Below are 21,389 nucleotides of genomic sequence, written 5' to 3' on the forward strand. Positions count from 1 at the left end.
GGAAAACTGGGACACCATTTCCATTTAGGATACTCTAGGGACACAGACTCTAGGGACACACCACACTTCCCATTGACCACATCTCAGCCTCATATCTGCATTTAATGGCAAGAAAGACCAAAAATACAGTCTTTGTTCAAGGTAGTCATGTGCTTGACTAAACTAGAGAGTTCTGTTACTTATATAAGGGGGAAAATTTTTTCAAAGAGAACTACAAGTCTCTGTCATAGGAGAGGTATGTGGGTCTTAATGATTGAACCTGAAGCATGTGAGAGAAGCAAGAGCTGAAATTCTGGCTTCTTCCACCAGAACAATGATATATTTGTCTTTCACTGAAATTGAATTCTAAATCTCCAATATCTCACCATTTATTCCTGTTCTCCTTTCCTCCTCTCCTACAAACACTGATCTTAGCCCTATTGAATTACCAATCATCTAAAACACACTTAAGTTGATTTCAGGTTTGCGAGGCCTAAAGCTTATAATTTGGGGAGTCCATTCTAAGATGAATACAAACTTACAAATACAAAATTAAATATAAAGACTTTGGAAGGAACCCATGCAAATGAGGGCCCCCAAAACTTACCCTTCATTCATGAGGGTACTTTTAGCTGCACCTTTGTCACTAAGAAAAATTTTAAGATACCATGGATTTTTAGGTACGTCTTATTCTATAAAAATTAATGAGAGAGAGAGAGAGAGAGAATTGGAGAAGTGTTTTTTTTTTTTAAGATGGGGTTTTGCTGTGTTGCCTAGGCTGTTCTCAAACTACTGAGCCTAAGGGATCCTCCCACCTCAGCTTTCTGATTAGTAGCCAGCATTACAGATGTTCACCACCATGTGTGACTGGGGTATGGGTGTGTTAATCTTAAAATCATTGAAATGAACTATTTGCAGATCTCAGAATTGGCCATGCATATTCTTCCTCTGCTCTCAAAACTCTTATTCTTTCCTCCCCCTCCCCCTCCTCCTAATTTCTAGGTAAGTGTAAGGATTCATCTCTGAAGCTTCCTCCTCCAGGAAGCATTCCTGGATGTGCCCTAATCTTTAGGAAGTTGTTTCTTTCATAACATCCAATATATTTCTGTATGGGAGCCCTCCTGTCCCTGTGTATATCTGTTCACTGGTCTATCTATCCTGCTTGTTAGCAAAGGAATCTCACCTAACTGATGTTTGTGCCACAAGCATCTGGTTGTTACATTTGGGATGAACAAATGAATGAAAGAGGTTCTTCTCTATGAGATTACTTGGCAGCACTAAGGATACTAGGGACGAAAAAAAAAGTATAATTCTCACAGCAATAGGAAGAATGGGCTGGGCACTGTGGTGTATACTTGTAATCCCAGCATTTTGGGAGACTGAGGCAGGAGGATTGCAAGTTCAAGGCCAGTCTCAGCTATTTGGAGAGCCCTAAGCAAGTTAGTGAGACCCTGTCTCAAAATCAAAAATAAAAGGTTGGAGATGTGGCTCAGTGGTTAAGTGCTCTGGGTTCAATCCCCAATACCCCTACACCCAAATAGGAAGAAAGGCTCTTCTTTATCTGTAACTGATCTAGTTTTGCTCTTGAAACAATACTGTACTGAATAGTAGTAGGGGAGACAAAAAAGAGAGGACAATAGAAACTAACATTTATCAGTTGAAACTATCTTAGTTTCCTCTAATTTAATCAACTCTTTTAGGAATCTGATCTATTTTAAGAAAATTTTTAGTTTCTCCTCCTTCTTCTCCTGCTCCTCCCTAAGATAATATCTGATTGCAAAAAATGTTCATGGGATCTCATGGAGGGGGCAGGAAATGAGATGTCAGCTCTGCATGATGCTTGTAGTTCTTCACTAAGATGAAGAAGTTTTCATCTGGCCTTTGGTGTCCCCAGGCCAGACCCACGGCTGAAATCCTGGATTTTAGCCATTTACTTCTGGTCGTAAACCTTTGTAAGCTATGTCCTCTTAGCTCTGCTGGGTCTCCAGAATGTTTATCATCTCCATTTTTACTTATTGGGGGAACGTCTGAATATGGAGATTCTCCTACACCACGTGCAGTCTACTGAGAGAACAAGCAGTTATCTCAGGATACCAAATTAAACCACTTCTGCCACTGAATGTCATTGCCCAGGACCAAATTCAAGGGCCCTCTACCTTCTGACAGTGAAAGTAGACTACCAGCTTCATTTTCTTTAGGTTCTCCACTATCCTACCTTAGGATCTTCTCTCCTTTTCCCCCTTGGCAGGTACAATTCTGTTCTTATTGTATCTGCTTCTCTCCATGCTCCACCAGATCAAAAGTGAAAGGCTTTTCCTTGCCACTGACTTTCCTTATGTTGTAGCCTCTTTCATGTTATCAATGTCTGTCTGTCTCTCTCTCTCTCTCTCTCTCTCTCTCTCTCTCTCTCTCTTTCTTTCTTTCTTTTTTCAGTGCTAGGGATTGAACCCTAGATCTCTTATATTCTACCACTGAGCTACATCACCAGCCCCTGAAATTTAAAAATTTCATAAAACCTTTCTTAACTGTGTCTGGCTTTTTCAAGATAATTGTGTTTCTTGAGATTAAAAAATCTTATTTTTGAAGTCAAAAGCTGTCTCTCTCTTTTTTGTATTCTTTTTATTTATCTCTATTTATCTTTTGAGACTGATAAGTGCTTCTGGATGACCAAGGAGAAAGTCCCATAAAAGAATGCAAGAATATTAGCATGTTTAAAAAAAATTATTATCTCCATGATATATTTTTCTTGAAACTACCAACTTTTTCATTCATATGGCCTTTTTACATCTCACATTCTTTCTTAGAAGGCAATCTACCTCAATTTTGGAAATATCAATAGGTAGGAATATAATGTGTCTAACTTTGAGGTTCAAACATTGAGACAATAACTACACAATGGAACTGAATGTATCAATTTGGCTTTTGATGCCATATGTGACAGGAATTGTGAAAAATTGTCACTTTCACAGAACCTAACAGTTTAGTCCTTTATAGACTGAACTTTCAAATTGCTCTAGTAAAAAACTACAACAACAAACTTTCATGGTCTTAGATGCTGAGCATTGGTTGCCCAAGCAGCAGGAGGCTACTTTGTGGATTAGTGCACTCTGGATTGTAGGACTGGTCTTTGGTGGGTAGAGGCTGGGAATGCTGCTAACCTTCCTAAAATCCAGAGTGCACTAACCCACAACCAAGAATTGACCTAGCCCAAATATCAATATTGGTGAGACCGAGAAACTGTAACACAGAAATTTGTATTGGCTCTAGGCTCTTCTCACCAAAGCACTGTATCCACCTGCATCCAAGTCATGTCTTCCCCTAGATTACTACAATAACATCCTTAAAAATTTTCTGGATTCTGCTTCTGCCCTCCACAGTCTATTTTGTTTTACACTTTAAAAAACGGAATCTTTAATTTACATATAGTAAGATCCACCATATTTTGTGTAAGTTCTCTGAATTTTAATAGATGTAGAGAGGTCTGTAATGGCATCCTAATCAGGATAGAAAATGGCACCTCAGTTTTCAAAGTACAATTAGGCAGTGGCCCATAAGAGTGCCCATTTAAACATCAATCATCATTCAACCATACTTCAGTAAATAAATATTATTGGGTAAAGAAATGTATTAACCAGCTTCCTGTGATCCCAGCAGCTCAGAGACTGAGACAGAAGGATCTGAGTTCAAAGCCAGCTGCAGCAATTTAGTGAGGCCTTAGGCTACTTAGTGAGACCCTGTGTCTAAATACATTTTTAAAAGGACTGCGGAAGTGGTTCAGTGGTAAAGCGTCCCTGGGTTCAGTTCGTGTTACAAAAAAAAAAAAAAAAAAAAAAAAAAAAAATATATATATATATATATATATATATATATATATATATATATATATATATATATATATATATATATATATATATTAACCAAGCCCTGGCAGGAGGGAGTAGGATGGTGGGCGGGGGTGGGTCAGAGGTGGAATTCTGCAGAGTGTTGGAGGAAGGAGGGCGTGCCTAGATTGGAGGGAGATTAAATTTGGGAGGTAAGCTGTGACCAATATACACATTTACCAATAAAATCATTGACTCAATATTGTCACTTTGAAATTGCTCTCAAAGGTTGAAGTTTAAGGATAACAAGATCTGGCGCACGCTTGAAGCCAAGCTGAGCAGTGGGCGCTCGCGTTCCAGTTAATTTTGAGCTGCGCCTCCCGCCGTCTGCTGTCACGTGCCGAGCAGCTGCGACAGAGCTGATAGGTGGGGGCGGCTCTGCTGGGCGCCGGGGCAGGAAGGGAGGCGGCTGCCGTGCCATTCTTAAAGGGGCACGAGAGAAGGCTAGGGGTTGCTGCCGGCCGGAAGGAAAATGGTGAGTTGCGGTGGGGAGAGCAGGGCCCAGAAGGCTGGACTAGCCCGCCGGTCTTAACTGTTTTCTACAATCAGTCGCTGCATACAGCTGCCGCTTCCACCCCAGCTGCATGCGGTTGCTCCCACTTAGAAACTTGGCCTCCGCAGGCTCTACTGCCGCGCGTAGTGTAGCATCCTCCATCCTGCCCCGGGGTCGACCCGCCTTGCAGCCACAGCCGGCGGAGGCCCCTCTTCGCCGGGCCCCTCCCGTTGGAGGGCTCCAGCTCCTGAGCTGAAGGTCGGAGGGGCAGGGGGTCTGGCCCTGCAGCAGGCTCCCCGAACGCCAGCATTTCTTCGACGGCGGCTGGGGAGGGCCAGGCCTAAGGAGCTCTTGAGCCCCCTGCACCTTCTGCCTTGCGGCGTTTGCAAGGAGGTCTCGAATCTGATTACATTCTCTCGGCCTTGCCTTAGCTTCTTTCTGTCTTCCCCTTCCCCTATCTTACACTGAACATTTCTCCTTATGCATGCATTCTCCGATTTAAGGCTATGGAAAATCTTTTGACCCAAGGCTTTGGCGCTTGACCGTAAAGAAACTGTCAGAAATTTCGTTTTGTTGAATAAGGAGATGATGGCTCCCTCCAAGAATAAAAATTAAGTGGAGAATTAAATGAATTGCCATCAAGGATCTTCTGGATCCTTCCTATTGGGTTTTTAAATAAGCTCAAGTTTCCTTAGAAATAACATCAGAAAAACACTGCTGTCTCTCTGACCTCCCACTCTTTGTCACCACCCACTCTATCGAATAGATCTTGTCATGGTCACTGAATCCAATGGATTCTTTTCAGTTTTTATCTTTTCTGACCTTTCAGCTGCATTCCAGGGTGTTGACATTCTCCAGTTTTTGAAGTATTTTCTTCCCTTATGCTTTTTTCTTCGCTTATGGAATACAGAACTCCTGGTTTTCTTCCTGTTTCTCCTCTTGGTCTATCTGCTTCCCATGCATATTATCCTTTCCCTGGACAGTAGGTACATGTAGGAGTCCCAGACTCCATTGTAATCTCTACTTTTCCATTCTGTATCCTTTTTCCTACATTCATGGCTTCAAGTATCACCTATATTCAGATGATTTGTGAACTTGTATCTGAGACCTTGCTTCTGAGATCCAGTCCAGATATTATATTCCACTTAGTTTTTAACATCCCTGGAAGCTTTTCACCATTTGGGTGCCTCAGAGTCTCCTCATTTTGTCTAGAATCCTCTTGTTATTTTGCCTCAAATCTGGTCTTGACTCACTGTTTGGCAACTCAGTGAGGTTGGGCCATTCAGTATGATATACAAACCAGAAGCTTAGGAGACATTTTTATAACCCTTTTTTCCCTTACCCATTTCTTTTACCTCATACCCAATCCATTCATCAGCTCCTTTGTAATGATTAAGAGAGTGGGCCAAAGGTCAGGCTGCCTAGGTTGAATCCTGGCCCCATTAGCTGCATAATTTGGCGGAAGATACTTAATCTGTCCTAGCCTTACTTTCTTGCAAAACTGGAATAATAACTACTCATTTCATGAAATTGTGTCTAGCATGAAGAGAAATTTGTGTAAAGGATATGACAGTGATTCTCATGGTGTTTAATACATGTTAACAGTTATTAGCATTATTCACTTCTCTTTACTCTTTTCAGTTTCTCTGAACTACTTTTTATCTCTCATTAGGACTAGTCTTGACTGTTAACTAGGTTTGTTGTAATCATCCTGGCTCTCAGCCTGTTTCCTGCATACCACAGCAAATGTGATCTTTTCAAAATGCAAATATAATTGTGTTTTCCTTCCCTATCCTACTTAAAACACCTTATTGGTTTCCCTTTACCTATGAGATAGAAAGCAAAATACTTAATATGACCCAATTCTTCCTGGCGTATGTTCCTGCTCATTGTCTGTGCTTGAGTTCACTTGAATCAGGTCTTTGCACAGGTAGTTTTAGTACTCTAGATGCTTTTTCAGGGAATCATCCTATCACCATAGTATTCTTCACCAGTCACAGGTTCTCATAGTCTTGTGTATCTCTCCTTTCTAGCTCTTGTACAAATGTACATATTTTTGCCTGACCCTTTGGTGTAGGTTCCTTCTCTCCTAGATTGTGATATAAGCTACCTGAGGAAAGGGATGATATCTTTCATTTCCTTTTTACACGATTATATCTCTAGCATATAACACAGTACTGCACTAATTTAATATTCATTATATGGATAAACAAATAAATGAACACTTTACCTCAACTCTCCACTTTACTTTGTGTGGTAACATTTACCATATAATTTTTTTTTTTAATGACATTTTACTTCTTTGTAAATGCTTCTAAGTGTAAGCAGTTAGAGTTGGCCAAGCCTCAGTCCTCCTTGTAGAAAGGAATTTTGGGCCTTATTGTGGTTTTGAGAAGGGCAAAAACACAAAAATGAGTTATACAGGTTAAATCAGCATATTTTTTAGTATGTTAAGCTTACACAAGCAGATCTGAGCATCAGAACTGGAGGATAAAACTTTCACAATAAATTGATCTTTGCCTAAACAAAAATCTGAAGTGTTTATTAGTTTCATTAATGGATTCTGCCTTTGGTCAAAGAGAAAATAGAAATTTTTGTATTCTGGTTTTTGTGATCTTTCTTGAAAGAGAGAATAATAATGAAGTAGGATTAAATCTTATCTTCAGGAAGCTCCCAATGACTTAGCATCTCTGAAGAGAATGAAAAGGTTGGAAATCCATAATCCCCGAGTGATTGTTATTTACTGGATAATATACTTTGATGGGATGTACTTTCCAATTGTATTTTAACATATCCTATGGTATATATCATACCTTATGTCTTACCATTGTTCTGAATTTAAAGGGCAGTTAAAATTGAAAGCCATTTTCTGCTTTAGCATATGCTGTCTTTTACCCAATACAGGATCAAGCAAACAGGCTCTTATTATTATTTTTTTATTTTACTGTAAAATTGGAAGCTTTAATGCTTTGGGGTTATGATGAGATGTGTATTTAGCATTTCAAGGAGGAGGAAGGCAGGGGTAAACCTATATATGAAATGAGACTAAAGTGAATGGACCTTGTATGGAACCTGACTCAAACCAACTATTAAAAAAATTAAAACAAAGAGGGAATTTGAAGACTATTTGGATATTGGAGTCTGGAATTATTGTCTCTTTTTTTTTAGGTAGGATAATGTTGCTATCTATTTATTTATTTGGTACCAGGGATTGAACCCAGGGGTACTTAACCACAGAGAAAGATCCCCAGCCCTTTTCTGAATATTTTTTTATTTTGAGACAGGTTCTCACTAAGTTGCTTATGGCCTTGTTAAGTTACCGAGGCTGTCTTTGAACTCATTTCCAAGTGAATTTACTTTTGGCCTTTGTTGTGTCATAGGTTGCAGGGGCATTGTTGAGGGTATTGAATGAAATATAGTTAAATGATTGAAACTGAGTGGTATACATAGGTGTCACTGTCCTGCTTTGTCCTTTTGTATGTGTTTGATATTTTACATATAAAAAACAAAAATATTTTTTCACTATCATTTGCAGTAATGCATTGTACCACTAAAAGAAGAGTGCTTTTGATCATTTCCTTGCCAGATTTCTGAGCAAGTTTCTCTAATATTTCTTCATAATTTCTAAACAGTTCTTTAAAATTTTATTTTTGTTTCATCTGGTTTTGCTTTTGCATCTTATTAGCTCATTTTACATGTTCATAGTCAATTAAGATATAAAATGTTATTCATCTTTCCTCTTAGGACTTGTGTTTATACTTTTGTTATTTTTATTTTAAAAAAATTATTTATAAGATATTTTCCTGTTCTTCCTGCACAGTGTGAAAACATGATGCTTGCCTTATCTAAAAGCACATGGTGACCCTTGACTTTTCCTGTTTCCCTCCCTTCCTCTACAGTTCTGATGAGATACATATTGTGATGTTTCTGATTTTTTTCCCCCACTTTAGTACTGGGGATTAAACCCAGGGTCACTCTACCACTGAGCTACATCCCAGCCCTTTTTATTTTTTATCTTGAGACAGGGTCTTGCTAATTTGCCTAGGCTGGCCTCAAATTGTGATCCTCCTGTTTCAGCCTCTCAAGGCACTGGGATTACAGGAATACACCATTGCACCTGGCTTTGTTTCTGATTTTTTAAAATTTATCAACCAAAGAGACTGTTAAAATATATCCTACATAGAAGGTGAACAAAAGTGTATGATTAAACAATATAAATCCAAAGATGGGTGAATTTGAAAGTCTTTAACATACATTTATTGAGGTCATGGCATTTTATTTTTTTTCCTCTTTTATAGAGCGAGTCTTTGGTGGTTTGTGATGTTGCTGAAGATTTAGTGGAAAAGCTGAGAAAGTTTCGTTTTCGCAAAGAAACGAACAATGCTGCCATTATAAGTAAGCTAAAAGTGATTGCTTCCAAGTTACATGATCTTAGCTTGTTTTTATCTTATAGCTGTGTTGAATAAACTGAACCTTTAGAAAGTAGTGTTGCTCCATTTGTTACATCCCTTACCCCTACCTTTAAAAATTAAGAAACAGCCAATCGTACACAGCTCTGGAGAAGATGATCTTCTTGTTCACTTGGGGAATGAGGATTCTCATGTGTAGTGACTGGTCTCTCCATCCTTCTTGGGAAACTAAAAGCCTGGAAGAAATCTGTGCCTATACCTAGAATGATAAAGTTCATCATTGTGTCCAGAGTGGCTTTGGGCACTATTCCAATTCTAGAACTGAATTCTAGTTTCATGGAGAGTGCTTTTAAGTGTGAATATCTTCTGTAAATGGAAAGGATAATTCACAGACTGCCTCTCCACTGTGAGCTATATGTGAAGCTGTGCAGAGTTCCTTGTATTCATCCGTAATATTTAATATGTAGTTAATGATTTAGAAAGGTAAAAGCTGTGAAAATGTAGAACTACGTAGACTATGCTTAACAGAGATGCACTTGGCAGGTGTGAATTAATCAGAAGTGGTGATACCTTGTCATTAATTCTGGTTCTGTTACAAATAATTTCTGTAATGTGAGCATATAATTCTTAAAAGTGAATGTGTATATTAGTACTATTTTACCACAAAAGATGAAGTGATTTTGAGACCACGTTGTATTTCATAGGATTTGCTGTGAAATTCATGCAAAACCACACATAACCAGCTCTTCAGACTAGTTTAAAAAAAAAAATAAATGTATAGGTTATCTAAACGTATTTTGATTTGACTTTTGATTATGTCAGATGTATTTTAATATGGATATCAGTGCTATTTTATAGTTTACTTTCCCGGACTAATGATAATGCAGCATGAAATCCTGACTCTGGAGAAGCTGGCAAACACGAGGTTTCTCTTTCCTGACCTGACCCCAGGTCCACTCTTCCTTGCAGTTCTAACCACCCTGCCCATAGACCAGTCACATTTACCTTTGGACCTTATCTAGGAAGTTGTGTTGGAGTTACAGAATTCTTCACATACACTGTAAATGTAAGGAGTTGACATAAGTTCTAAATAAGCAAACTAGGTGTTGAAAATTGTGGGTAAAGTGTAAAAGCTAACTGCTTAAAAAGCAAAGCTACCAAATAGACCATAAACTAAAACTATGAATGAGTTTTATGCTTGTGTTCCTTAGTGTTTAAATTTTAAATGCCCCAAGAAAGATTGAGAATGCATGCATTGGTTAGATCAAGGTCACATTAGAATCACAGTTTACTCATATTGTATTTTTATTTTAGTGAAGATTGACAAGGATAAACGCCTGGTGGTACTGGATGAGGAACTTGAGGTTTGTTCAATAAGCTAAATACAATTTTTATAGTAAAACAATTACTATCATTCAAAAGATACTTTATATTAGTTACACATACCTTTAAAACAAGTTCTAAACCTCCTTTAAGTACATACTCATTGTGCATGAAAAGCATGGATTAATTATTATGTATTGCATTTTCTAGCTAATTTAACTGTCTTTAAGGCATTAATGGAATTCCTTTTGATAAGGGATAGAAGTTATGTCCAGTAAAAAGTGAGTCAGCTTAAGGTAATAATTAAAAACTAAAATCCTACAATTCAAGCATTTAGTTACTAAGTAATTTAGAGTGAAATGAATTAACTTGTTTTTCTAAAATGAGATATTTCCTCTGAGGGGTTAGCTTATCCTGACAGTTGGAACATAAACAGAACAGTATGTCTCACAGCCCCATGTTTAGCTATTAATTGAAAGTAAATTTATTTTGTGGCATATGCTAATGAATTTATAACTTATTAGAATAGGCTTAGCATATCTCCTAAAGACTTATGAGAAAGGAAATGTTTAAAAGTTGTTTTTCTCTACGGTACTAGGGCATTTCACCAGATGAACTTAAAGATGAACTACCAGAACGACAACCTCGATATCCTTTTCTTAATGCTTTGGAGTGATTTGTTTTCTTTAGTGGTCAGAATTTCATTGTAAATAGCTCATTTGTTAAACTTTCAAAAGATATGTTTTACCAGAATTCCTTCTATATCATGATCAAAACTGAATTAAAATATGTCTGTACAGATCAGACTTTAAGAAAAATGAAAAAGTTTATGTCTTAGTGGGGTGAATTATTTTCTTTTAAAAATAATTCTCTATTATAATGTATGTACAATAGAAATTAAGAAAGAAAAATCTAGGGCTGGGGATGTGGCTCAAGCGGTAGCACGCTCGCCTGGCATGCGTGCGGCCCGGGTTCGATCCTCAGCACCACATACAAAGATGTTGTGTCTGCCGAGAACTAAAATAAATAAATAAATAAATATAAAAAAAAAAAAAAAAAAAAAAAAAGAAAGAAAAATCTATATCAAATCCATACTTTAATAAATTTCTTTTTGACAAATTACATGATTTTTTAAACTTACCTTTGAGGCCCATTTATTATTTTGTAGAAAGACAATAATGAAAGTGTGACCTAAATTAATAAAATATTAATTTGCCACTCAGTAGCTCCCCTGGTGTTGGTAAGTACCTATCTCAGAGCAGTGACTTTAGTTTCTTTAACTTGAGAAAAACCTTCATTGTATATAGTTATAAATATCAACATGATGATGGAAGAGTTTCATATCCTCTGTGCTTTATTTTCTCCAGTCCTGTTGGTAAGTAAATTTCTTTAAATAATGTATATTTGCCTCTGATCTAACTAAACCATCTTTTTTTTTTGGTACTGGGAATTGAACTCAGGGGCACTTGACCACTGAGCCGCATCTCCAGCCCTATTTTGTAGTTTATTTAGAGACAGGTTTCAGTGAGTTGTTTTTTGCCACACTTTTTGTTGAGCTTGGCTTTGAACTCACAATCCTCCTGCCTCAGCCTCCCAAGCCGATGGGATTACAGGCATGTACCAGCCTGTAATCCATCTGCATCCAGCCTTAAACCATCTTTTATTAGACAGATTTTATGCTTTTTTAAAAATATTAAATTGTTGACTAACCTAAATTGAGGTGTGTGTGTGTTTGCATACACCTCTGTGCATACCTAGAAAGAAGGTATTACAAAACATCATCTTTAAGAATGTGTTTACTTTCTGAAGATGAATTCCTAGAAGTATAATTGTTGGGTCAAACCTTACATGTATTTTAATAATTATGGCATATAATGACATAATTTAGATATCAGAAGTTTATTTTAATCTTGTTTATTTAATCTTGTTTAATCTTGTTTATAAGTATATGAACTTTGTGTGGTAATAATAATATATTTTTAAAAAACGAAAAAAATAATAATATATTTATGTTTATCTTTTAAATAGTAGTCAGCAGTGATATACCTATCACCTTGAAAGTGATCCTGGAGTAGCTTACATTGGATATTAAAATGGATTGGGCTGGGGTTGTGGCTCAGTGGTAGAGTGCTTGCCTCACACATGTGAGGCACTGAGTTCAATCCTCAACACCACATAAAGATAAATTAATTAATTAAAGGTATTTTGTCCATCTACAATTAAAAATATTTTTTTTAAAAAATGGAATGGGGGCTGAGGATGTGGCTCAAGTGGTAACGCGCTCACCTGGCATGCTCGGGGCACTAGGTTCGATCCTCAGCACCACATAAAAATAAAATAATGATGTTGTGTCCACCGAGAACTAAAAAATAAATATTAAAAAAAATTCTCTCTCTCTCTCTCTCTCTCTCTCTCTCTCTTAAAAAAAAAAAAAATGGATTGGGCTGAGGATGTGGCCTAATGGTACAGTACTGGCCTAGTGTGTGCCAGGCCCTAGATTTCATCCATAGTATTGCAAAACAATAAATAAATGAATAGTACTTAAGGAATTCATTATCATCTGAATTTTTCCATTATTATTGAGTTCTTTTCTAAACTTGATTATTTGTATTTTTAACCTCTAAAATATACTATATTTTTAACCTAATACATAACCAGACAATAATTCACCATCTCAAAATTTATGTATTTAAAGCATCCATAAAATTGATCTTGATATTTAGTGTCAAACTTAAGAAATAGTGCTAAACACTATTTGTAAGTATTTGCAAGGCTCTAAAAGTCAAGATCTACAAAGGTGTAGAACCATTTTTTTGCTTATATGTGGACTTATTTATAGCTGTGTCTGTGCAGGCAGTATGAAAAATAAGATTCAAAATATAGCCCATGTACATTTAGAACACACTTTTTCTCAACTCAAAAGTTAAGGAAATACTAAATATGTAATTTTTTAAAATGAAAATTCACCATTTTTTTCAAAGTCTACACTTCATTTCTGTACTAATCTCTCTTTTCCAGGATGTAAGCCTGAACAACAGATGATGTATGCGGGGAGCAAGAATAAGTTAGTCCAAACAGCTGAACTAACCAAGGTAGTATTTATATTTGATTTGTTTGTTGATGGTATACTTTCCTTTAGAGTATAGACAATAACTAAAGCAGTCTAGATAGTTAAGTATTTTCTATGCAGTTGAGGGTTATTTTGATCACAGCTGTAAATTAGCAAAACTTTTTATTATTTTTAAATAGAATGATAGTGGTCTTTTTTTAAAAATTAGAACTTTATGATTATACATAATAGTGGGTTCATCTCTACAAATTCATACACGCATGGAAATCAATTTCAGTTCATGATGCCCTCTTTTCCCTTCTGCCCCGCCCCTCACTCCCCTTCTCCTTCTTCTGCTATACTAGATTTGCTTTTGCTCATCTATTAATTTGTATTGGATTGGTTCTTTGTGTAATAGAATGATAGTAGTTTTTAAACCAAAATGTGTTTTTTGTTCAATAAGTTGAATACAAGAGATCATATTCAGAATGTGAACAACTTTAGAAAATCCAGTGGAACTATTAAGTTTATTGCAAGCTCTTTATCTTCCATAAAGTAATGTCTAATAGGTAAAGATCAGCATTCAGGTTTCTGTGCTGGAATTCTGTATTGTGTAGCTAACTGTATATGAGATACTTGCTTTAATATATAATATATCTCCATTCCTTTATGGTATTTTTGAAGCTTAAAGGTAAGGTGTACTTGTCTCAAACTTGATTTAGTTTCCACATACTATTTTAAGTTGTAAAAGTATATACATTTAATCTATGAAATAGAATATTGTATCGTCAAGACCATATTTAACAATATTTTCTTTCTGATTTTATTTTAATGACAGTATCAGTGTTTCCCCTTGGGTGCTTAAGCATTAATTTGGGGATTGTCTTTAAGTGCCATCTGCTTTTTCTCTCCAGCCCTTATGATTATCATTGATACTATCAATTTATAGACACAATTTTTTTTTTTCCTAACTTCTATGCTGGGAACATTGTGGAGTTGCTGTAAGGGGTTGGATGGTTAAGGAGGAACTCTATAGGGTGCTTGTCTAGAATGTGCAAAGCCCTGGGTTTGATCCTCAGCACTGTAAAATGTGAAACAAAACTAAACTAAGAGAAAAAAAAACCCAAATTCTGTTAATAGCCTTAGTCTTAAGTCTTTTATAATCCTTTGTGTGTTCTAAAGTGCTACAGTTGAGACATTACAATTTACAAGTTATTTTTATAAATACTCTATTCAAATCCTTATAGCCCTGTGTGGCTAATTAGTATTTCTATTTTATAAATAGGAAAAACAGGTTCAGAGGCTGAATGCTTTGCCTAGGGTTGCCAGGATTCAAACTCACATCTGATCCATAATCCCATCCATTCTGCTGTAATATATTGTTTCTCCATAGCCATTATACTTTCTGGGCCTGTGTTAATTCAAATTCTTGCTATGGACCTCCCTTCTATTCTTATCAAAACAATCTACAACTGGTATTTCCATTTGCCAAATTATGGAGGACTCATGGTATGTTCTTCCAGTTCATGACTGATTTTACTTGTATATACTAAAATGCGTCTCTTCTAATGAGTAAGTTTTATAAAACTGCTATTTTACAGTGTTTGTCTTCTCTCATCTTGATTGCTATACTGAGTACTTAGCTTTTAAAAGAAATTAAGTACTGCTAAAAAATATATCTAATTTGCCAGGTGCCAAGACACATACCTGTAATCCCAGTGATTTGGGAGGCTGAGACAGGAGGACCACAAGTTCAAAGCCAGCCTCAGCAAAAGTGAGGCGCTAAGCAACTCAGTGAGACCCTGTCTCTAAATAAAATACAAAATAGGGCTGGGAATGTGGCTCAGTGGTCAAGTGCCCCTGAATTCAATCCCTGGTACACACTCCCCACCCCCGCAGAAAAAAAAAACAGTATATCTAATTTATTGTAGGTTAAGTCATGACCGATATGAAGGAAGCAGAATTTGGTATTTAATATAATACTCAGATATATAATGTGTATTGTGTAAATGTCAGAAATATGACTTAAGTTTTTTTTCTTAAGGTATTCGAAATAAGAAATACCGAAGACCTAACTGAAGAATGGTTACGTGAGAAACTTGGGTTTTTCCACTAATGTGAACTTCTGTGTTTTTAAAGTATTTATGTATTAACCTGACTATACTGGAACCAGACATAAATACTTATTTATGCCTAAAAAATGCACTGTTACTTACAGTTTGTTTCCTGCAGTAAAGAAAAATTCTTCATTTGTGCAAAGTTTGAACAAAGAGGAAATCATCTTCATAGTAATGAAACTTTGTAAAGTGTTTCCTTATATTTGTAATTGTTAGGTGGGCTACTTTTCTCCAAGGACTTTTTGCACTCTTGTGACTAATTTCTATAACTTATGGTTCAGAATTTGTTACTATTTACAGACACCATTGGAAAGTGGGTATTAGATTGTGCTAGACAACAGTTGCCTCCTTTTGACAAATACTGGATATTAGCAATTTATATATGAAAATAGCATATTATCACTTGTCAAAGCATTGAAATTAATTTGGGGTTAAAAACTTGAGTGACCTAATTTTGAGCCATGAATAGTAATTTACTGTAGTGTAATCTACATTTCAAGTACATTTTTCATCAATTTTGTACCTCTTGATTTCCTATATCTTTTTAATCAAGTCTAGAAACTATGTTCATCAATCATTCATTTTTTAGGTCTAGGAGTTAGATTTTTTGATAGAGTTATGACTCTTAGGTTTCTTCTTATGGAAAATAGCATCTTGGTCTTCACAGTTGTTAGGTTGTAATAATCAAGGGCTTCGTTCCCCATTGTCATTTCTAGATAGTTTTGAATCTAGGTTAATAACACTTCATTTATAAGGCACTTCCTATGTCTTGTGAACACTAATTATTTTAAGTGTGTTAATACTGTGCCTTTGATTTGTTAGCTTTAAAGTTAGTTTAGGACTTTTACACTGCCAGTATTCTAGATTTGGTGAAATTAATACTTTTTTAAAGGGTCCAAATAAAACAATTTTCTAATGTGTTTATCTAAAATTTGTAATAAAATCAACTTCTTATTTTTAAAATTCCAACTATCTGCTTGCATAGGTGAAAATATGGCAGTTGAGAGTTGTAATTTTGGGTATATTTGTGACTAGTTTTGTGCCATATGTAAAAGTTGCTTATCTTAAAACTTTGGTCATACTTAATAACCCATCAACAGAAATCACATTTTTAATCCCAAATGTTAGAAGATAGTCTAAACTGGTCATCTGTTTGGTTAACCAAGCCAGTCATGTTAAAAAAAAAAAAAAAAGGGAACCCTTGGATAAAGCAAGAATCATAATATATATAGCATACTTTAAAAACAAACATAAGTAACTGCTGAATGGTAATTTAATAAAAGATCTAGAGACTCAAGAAGCTTAACCAAATTTGGTGAATAGATTCTTATATTAAGAATAGCATAGTCATTTCAAAATTAGCAAAGGCATTCTTTTTATGTTGGCATATTTTCTATTCATATTATTTTTTGCATTTTATTTTTGAGAGTTCTGTGCCAACTTTAACAAAGAGAGAAAGATAGTTGGAATTTTCACAATATTGAATAGAGCATCTTCTTTCCCAACTGTTTGGCTTCACTAATCTAGAAGTCAGGAAACATTGACAAGTTGGAAATGGGAAAGTGCTAGAGTAGGTATTTGTTTTAGTTAATAAATGGAACAGTTCCTTTATTTCAGTTTTCAGAGAGAGAAAACTTCATGCAGGAAGTTTAAGAATTCTTTAAACTGCTATTTTGGTATCGAGTAACTTAACTAATAATTCTTCAGAAATGCAAATGAAATCCAAATGAATAGAGAGTGGTTTTAATTTTTTTAAGAGGGAGGTGAGATTTTGTTTTATCTGGTTTGCATCAGTAAGAAACACTAGTGCTGCAAGAATGTATTTTTTAAAATAGGTTCCTTGTTTCATTTTTAAGATTTTAGCCTAATTTTTTTTAAAAAAATATGGAAGTCCTCCATAATCTCAGATAATATTGACCTTCCATACACAGAACTCTTAGTTCTTTTAGTTTCTAACAGGAGCAAAGAGCTGTGATAAACTGTGCTGCTTTGAGCCTGTCTGTCTCCTTGTTAATAACATGTATTTCTCAAGACAACAGATTGACGTTAGGAGAGCAGTAGAACATTTTTTATTCTGTCTGTCCAATAGGGTAATTACAAATTCCATGCTCTAAAATTTTCTCAGATATTTCTGTTTCCTTTTAACTAAATTTTACATTTTTCTTTTAAAGTACATTTCCTTTTCTTTTTTCTGTCTTCCTACAAATAGTTAACTACAGATTTCATAATTCCAGTTCTTACATTCCGTATCTTTCTGGTATAGCCATTCCCATTCAGCCTTAAATCTTAATCTTTCCTTTTTGGCAGCAACTTTTTCCTGGGAACCTCCTTCATGGTGTTCTAAGTCAGCATTAGTTTTGAAATTATTGGCCTTGCATAAGTTCTGCATAGCATCTTATGTCAAAATAGAAACAACTAGTAATCACAGTATGGTTTTTGTGGCAACATAATGACATATGAAGAAAATTGTTCTCAGGTTACTATGCTGAAATTCCAAAATGTCTTGAGTTTTGAATAGTATTCACTTTGTTCTGGTATTAAAGAATTATGTTAGGAAAAATAGTTGGTTGACTGACTGTTTTTGTTTAATTCACTTCTAAAATAAATGTTTGAATTGTCTATTTCAAAAAAGTTTACTAAATGCCTGGTGCAGTTAAACATACTCTTGTTTAAGAGGGTGTTGCTAAATTTTTATTGTCATTGAAGAATCTGTGTAACAAAATGTCTGTCAGCACTTTCCCTCCCTTTTTATCTCCTATTTTCAGGAGTTAAACGTAGCCATAAACTGTATCCTGGTGTGACACTTTAACTAAATGTTTCCAGTTAGGGGAATTTATGGCCAAATTAAATTTGGCTTTTTCCCCTAACCCATACAAATATTAAGGAAGGTGTACTTTAAAAAAAAAAATGTACGGACTACTTTTTAAACTCAAGTAATGTCATTAATCCATATGTGGACTAGTGATGAATAGATATTTTCATAAGAGTTTAAATGCTGATATTTGGTGGAAGTAGAGAATAACTCATTCTATCAATTCAAGTACTCTTGGTATGGTTGCACTCCCTATTTGTTTAATAGACTGGTAATACTGGAATCTATGAAGTTTTAAACCTTTACAATTTATGTGAAGAAGTGTTTCAAACATTTCAGGACAAATCTTATTTTGTATTTCTGGAAGAATGTAAATAATATTCTAGGCCACATAAAACCAATGGCCCCAAGTTGAATATCCTTGAGAAACTTGTTTCCTGTTAGGCCATTTGACATTTCAAATCAATGATCACATTCCTGTAATGTGTAAAACAACTACATTAAGCTTGTGATAGAAACTGTATTTTCTTGCTTCATGGAGTATAATTCATACACATCTAATTACTTGAATATTATTTGAGATCACTAACATGCCAGGGCAATTCCCACTTATTTAGATGGTCCAATATAATCTCATTCAGGAGGCTTGAAACATTAATGGTTTAGTCTTGTGAATTTTAACAGTTCTCTGTCATCGTTTAATCAAACCAACAATTGGCACAACTTCTTAACCTGTGGTTTCAGTCTCTGCTAGTTCATACTGCATGTTTATTTTGGACAGTCTTTTGTTAAGCATGGTGCTTGTACTGGTTTAAATAAAACATTAACATGAAAGTACTTCTAGTTTTTCATTTTTTACTTGCCTCTTACACCCCTTTGGTGTTACTGATACCTACCTTGCTCAACTTGTTTAAACCACACATTGTCTCAACAGTTTACTGTATCTGGGGAAAACTGAGAAACAAACAGAAATCACTTGCCAATTTATGAAAATTTGCAAAACTCAAAAGACTGATGCTAAAATGATTCGTTTGAAAAAAATGTCAATGAATGCTATTGGGACAGAGAGTTGCTTGAAATTATGCATCTTTACTTTGAAAGGGAGAATTAGAAGTCAGATCTGTACTTGCTAAGCAATCAGATTAAAGGGTCTGTTATTGAATATAGATTATAACTATTTAAATATCCATTCAATACTCATCTTTTTTACAGACTGAACTACATGGTATATGTTTATTAGGTGTATATTAGAATGAATGCAAATCACTACTTACATGTTTTTAGAGTTTACCAAATACTCTTTGTGATTAAATATGTAGTAATAGTCACAATTGATTTTGGTTGTGAAAGGAGTAGTTTATGCATTCCTATGTGTAGTAGAAAGGAGTAGTTTATGCGTTCTGGAGAATTGTCAGAATCCGGAAATCTTTATATCTTCCTTATTTCTCAAATTTGGCCATTTTACTACTGAAACAGCCAGCTCCTAAATTTATTTCAGCTTTCACTAAAAACTATACATTTTTTTTGTCCTTTTCACTCTTTGGCAGTGAAAAGCATTTGTAAGCATTTAACCTCACAATATGGGCCAACTCATTTGCATGAGGAACACCCTGAGTGGATATTATATTCTTATACAGTACATTTTTAACCATGTCAGATTAAAGACCTTTTTGCTGAGCATCAGGGAGTTTTCAAACAGAAAGTTCTCTCATTCTTCACTTCTTGAGATCTGCCCCTAGTTTTCATGAAAGTTTCCTGCTGAGGTTCTGAGATTACCCTCTTTCAGTGATAGGGAAGAAAAAGCAGGGTCTAGTTTGCATCCCTCCCCAGCCCCCACGTGTGTGTGTGTGTGTGTGTGTGTGTGTGTGAGAGAGAGAGAGAGAGAGAGAGATGGATGACAGGAACTGTTACAGTCACAATTACCCAAAAAGCTAAGTATTTCTTACTCTGGAATTTAAAGCTCTTCATATTTTGGCCTATTTCTTACCTGTATTGTATGTCTGTCTTAGTCCATTTTGTGCTACTATAACAATACCTGGCACAGTCATTTATTAAGGGTGTAAATTTTTTTTACAGATTTAGAGGCTGAGAAATCCAAGATCAAAGTGCTTTCTTCTGGTGAGGGTTTTCTTGCTGTAGCCTCACGTGACACAAAGGCAGAAAGGGGTAAATCCAGTCTTGAAAACCCTTTTAATTGCTACCATGAGTTCATTCACAAGAGCTTTGCAACACATTTGCATTGGGGATTGATTTTCCAACACAAGAATTTTAGGGAACACATTCAGACCTTATCAACAACCAAGCCCGAGTATGCCGTTTGTTACATAGAAATGCCTGACCTACTCTCCCTGGTTGTACCTTCCTGTTCTCAGCCCCCTCCTACCTTTAATCATACAGGACTCTGTTGCTTCCCATCTAGCTGATTGAACCCAAGGACAGCCAGCCTCCATGATGTTGCCCAACTGGTAGCAAACCATGAGCTGGGCCAATTTTCTTGATTGAGGCAGTTAATTGACAGCTGAACTTTTAAAAAGGCCATTAGTTGGAAAAGAGGCCATAAGCAACCTGCAGAGCAGAGGGAAGAAAGATGCTAGCTAGTGTGGGGAGCCATTCTCACACGTGACTGGGCAACTCCCGGTTTGGGTCTGAGGCGCTCTGGCTAAACTGTGTCGGAGCTTTCCCGACCCTCTCCTGGTGCGAGAGCCTGCCCCTGTGGGGGTGTGACTTGACCACTGACCCTGGGGCCAATCACTGACCCTGACCTTGGAGTGCAGCCCCCTCAACCTTCATTGGATGGAATTCTCCCCTGAATTTCTTGTTCCCCAATAAAAGGCTACTCCCTGGCGTGCTCTCTCTCTCTCTCTCTCCTGCTAGCCCTGAGTAATCCTTGCTGCCCTACTGGGTAGTTCGAGGTGGGAGCCAGAGGGGGAGCCATCTGGGACCTGGTCATAGAAAAAGGTAACTGAGTCTGTGTGTTTATTTCGATCTCACTAGTTAACTTTTATGCCAGGAACCTCTTTGATGAAACCAGTGTGCTGGTCGCATGGTGGAAAGCCAGGACGGTATAGAATGAAGCAGGTATGAATGTTAAATGTAGAGCCCCAAGTTTCCCAGAGCCCCCTTTGACACAGGGATGCTCTTTAATGTCCTGAGCCTTGGTTGGTTAACTTTTTCTGGATTCCTCTGCATGTCCATCCTTACCAGAAACCCTCCATTACTTAAGTTAACAAGGTATACCTATTTTCTTGCATACAAAAGTGCCTAGCCTCAGTGCTAGTTCTGGTTTCATCTTTCATTATTCCCCAAATTTACACTAGCTCCAGTCT

The 21,389-nt window shown here is 36.2% G+C and overlaps 1 protein-coding gene across 2 annotated transcripts; it reads left to right on the top strand.

Annotated features, from left to right (window-relative positions):
• The first annotated feature begins 4,190 nt into the window (after positions 1-4,190).
• On the top strand, positions 4,191-18,900 carry Gmfb (glia maturation factor beta). 2 transcript variants are annotated; one of them, XM_046461468.2, is made up of 7 exons: positions 4,191-4,335; positions 8,652-8,748; positions 10,077-10,126; positions 10,684-10,733; positions 11,375-11,460; positions 13,104-13,177; positions 15,179-18,900. In XM_046461468.2, the coding sequence occupies exons 1-7, from the start codon at positions 4,333-4,335 to the stop codon at positions 15,248-15,250; spliced, it is 432 nt and encodes a 143-aa protein (XP_046317424.1). In that variant the 5' UTR covers positions 4,191-4,332; the 3' UTR covers positions 15,251-18,900. The 2 variants fall into 2 exon arrangements, with proteins under 2 accessions (XP_046317424.1, XP_046317425.1); XM_046461469.2 differs by having other exon boundaries at positions 4,192-4,335; positions 11,378-11,460.
• Positions 18,901-21,389: the final 2,489 nt, after the last annotated feature.

This window comes from Marmota monax, unplaced genomic scaffold, assembly GCF_021218885.2.
Source record: "Marmota monax isolate L192 unplaced genomic scaffold, Marmota_monax_Labrador192_F-V1.1 WCK01_AAM20220418_F8-fsc00001, whole genome shotgun sequence".
Lineage (NCBI taxonomy): Eukaryota > Metazoa > Chordata > Mammalia > Rodentia > Sciuridae > Marmota > Marmota monax.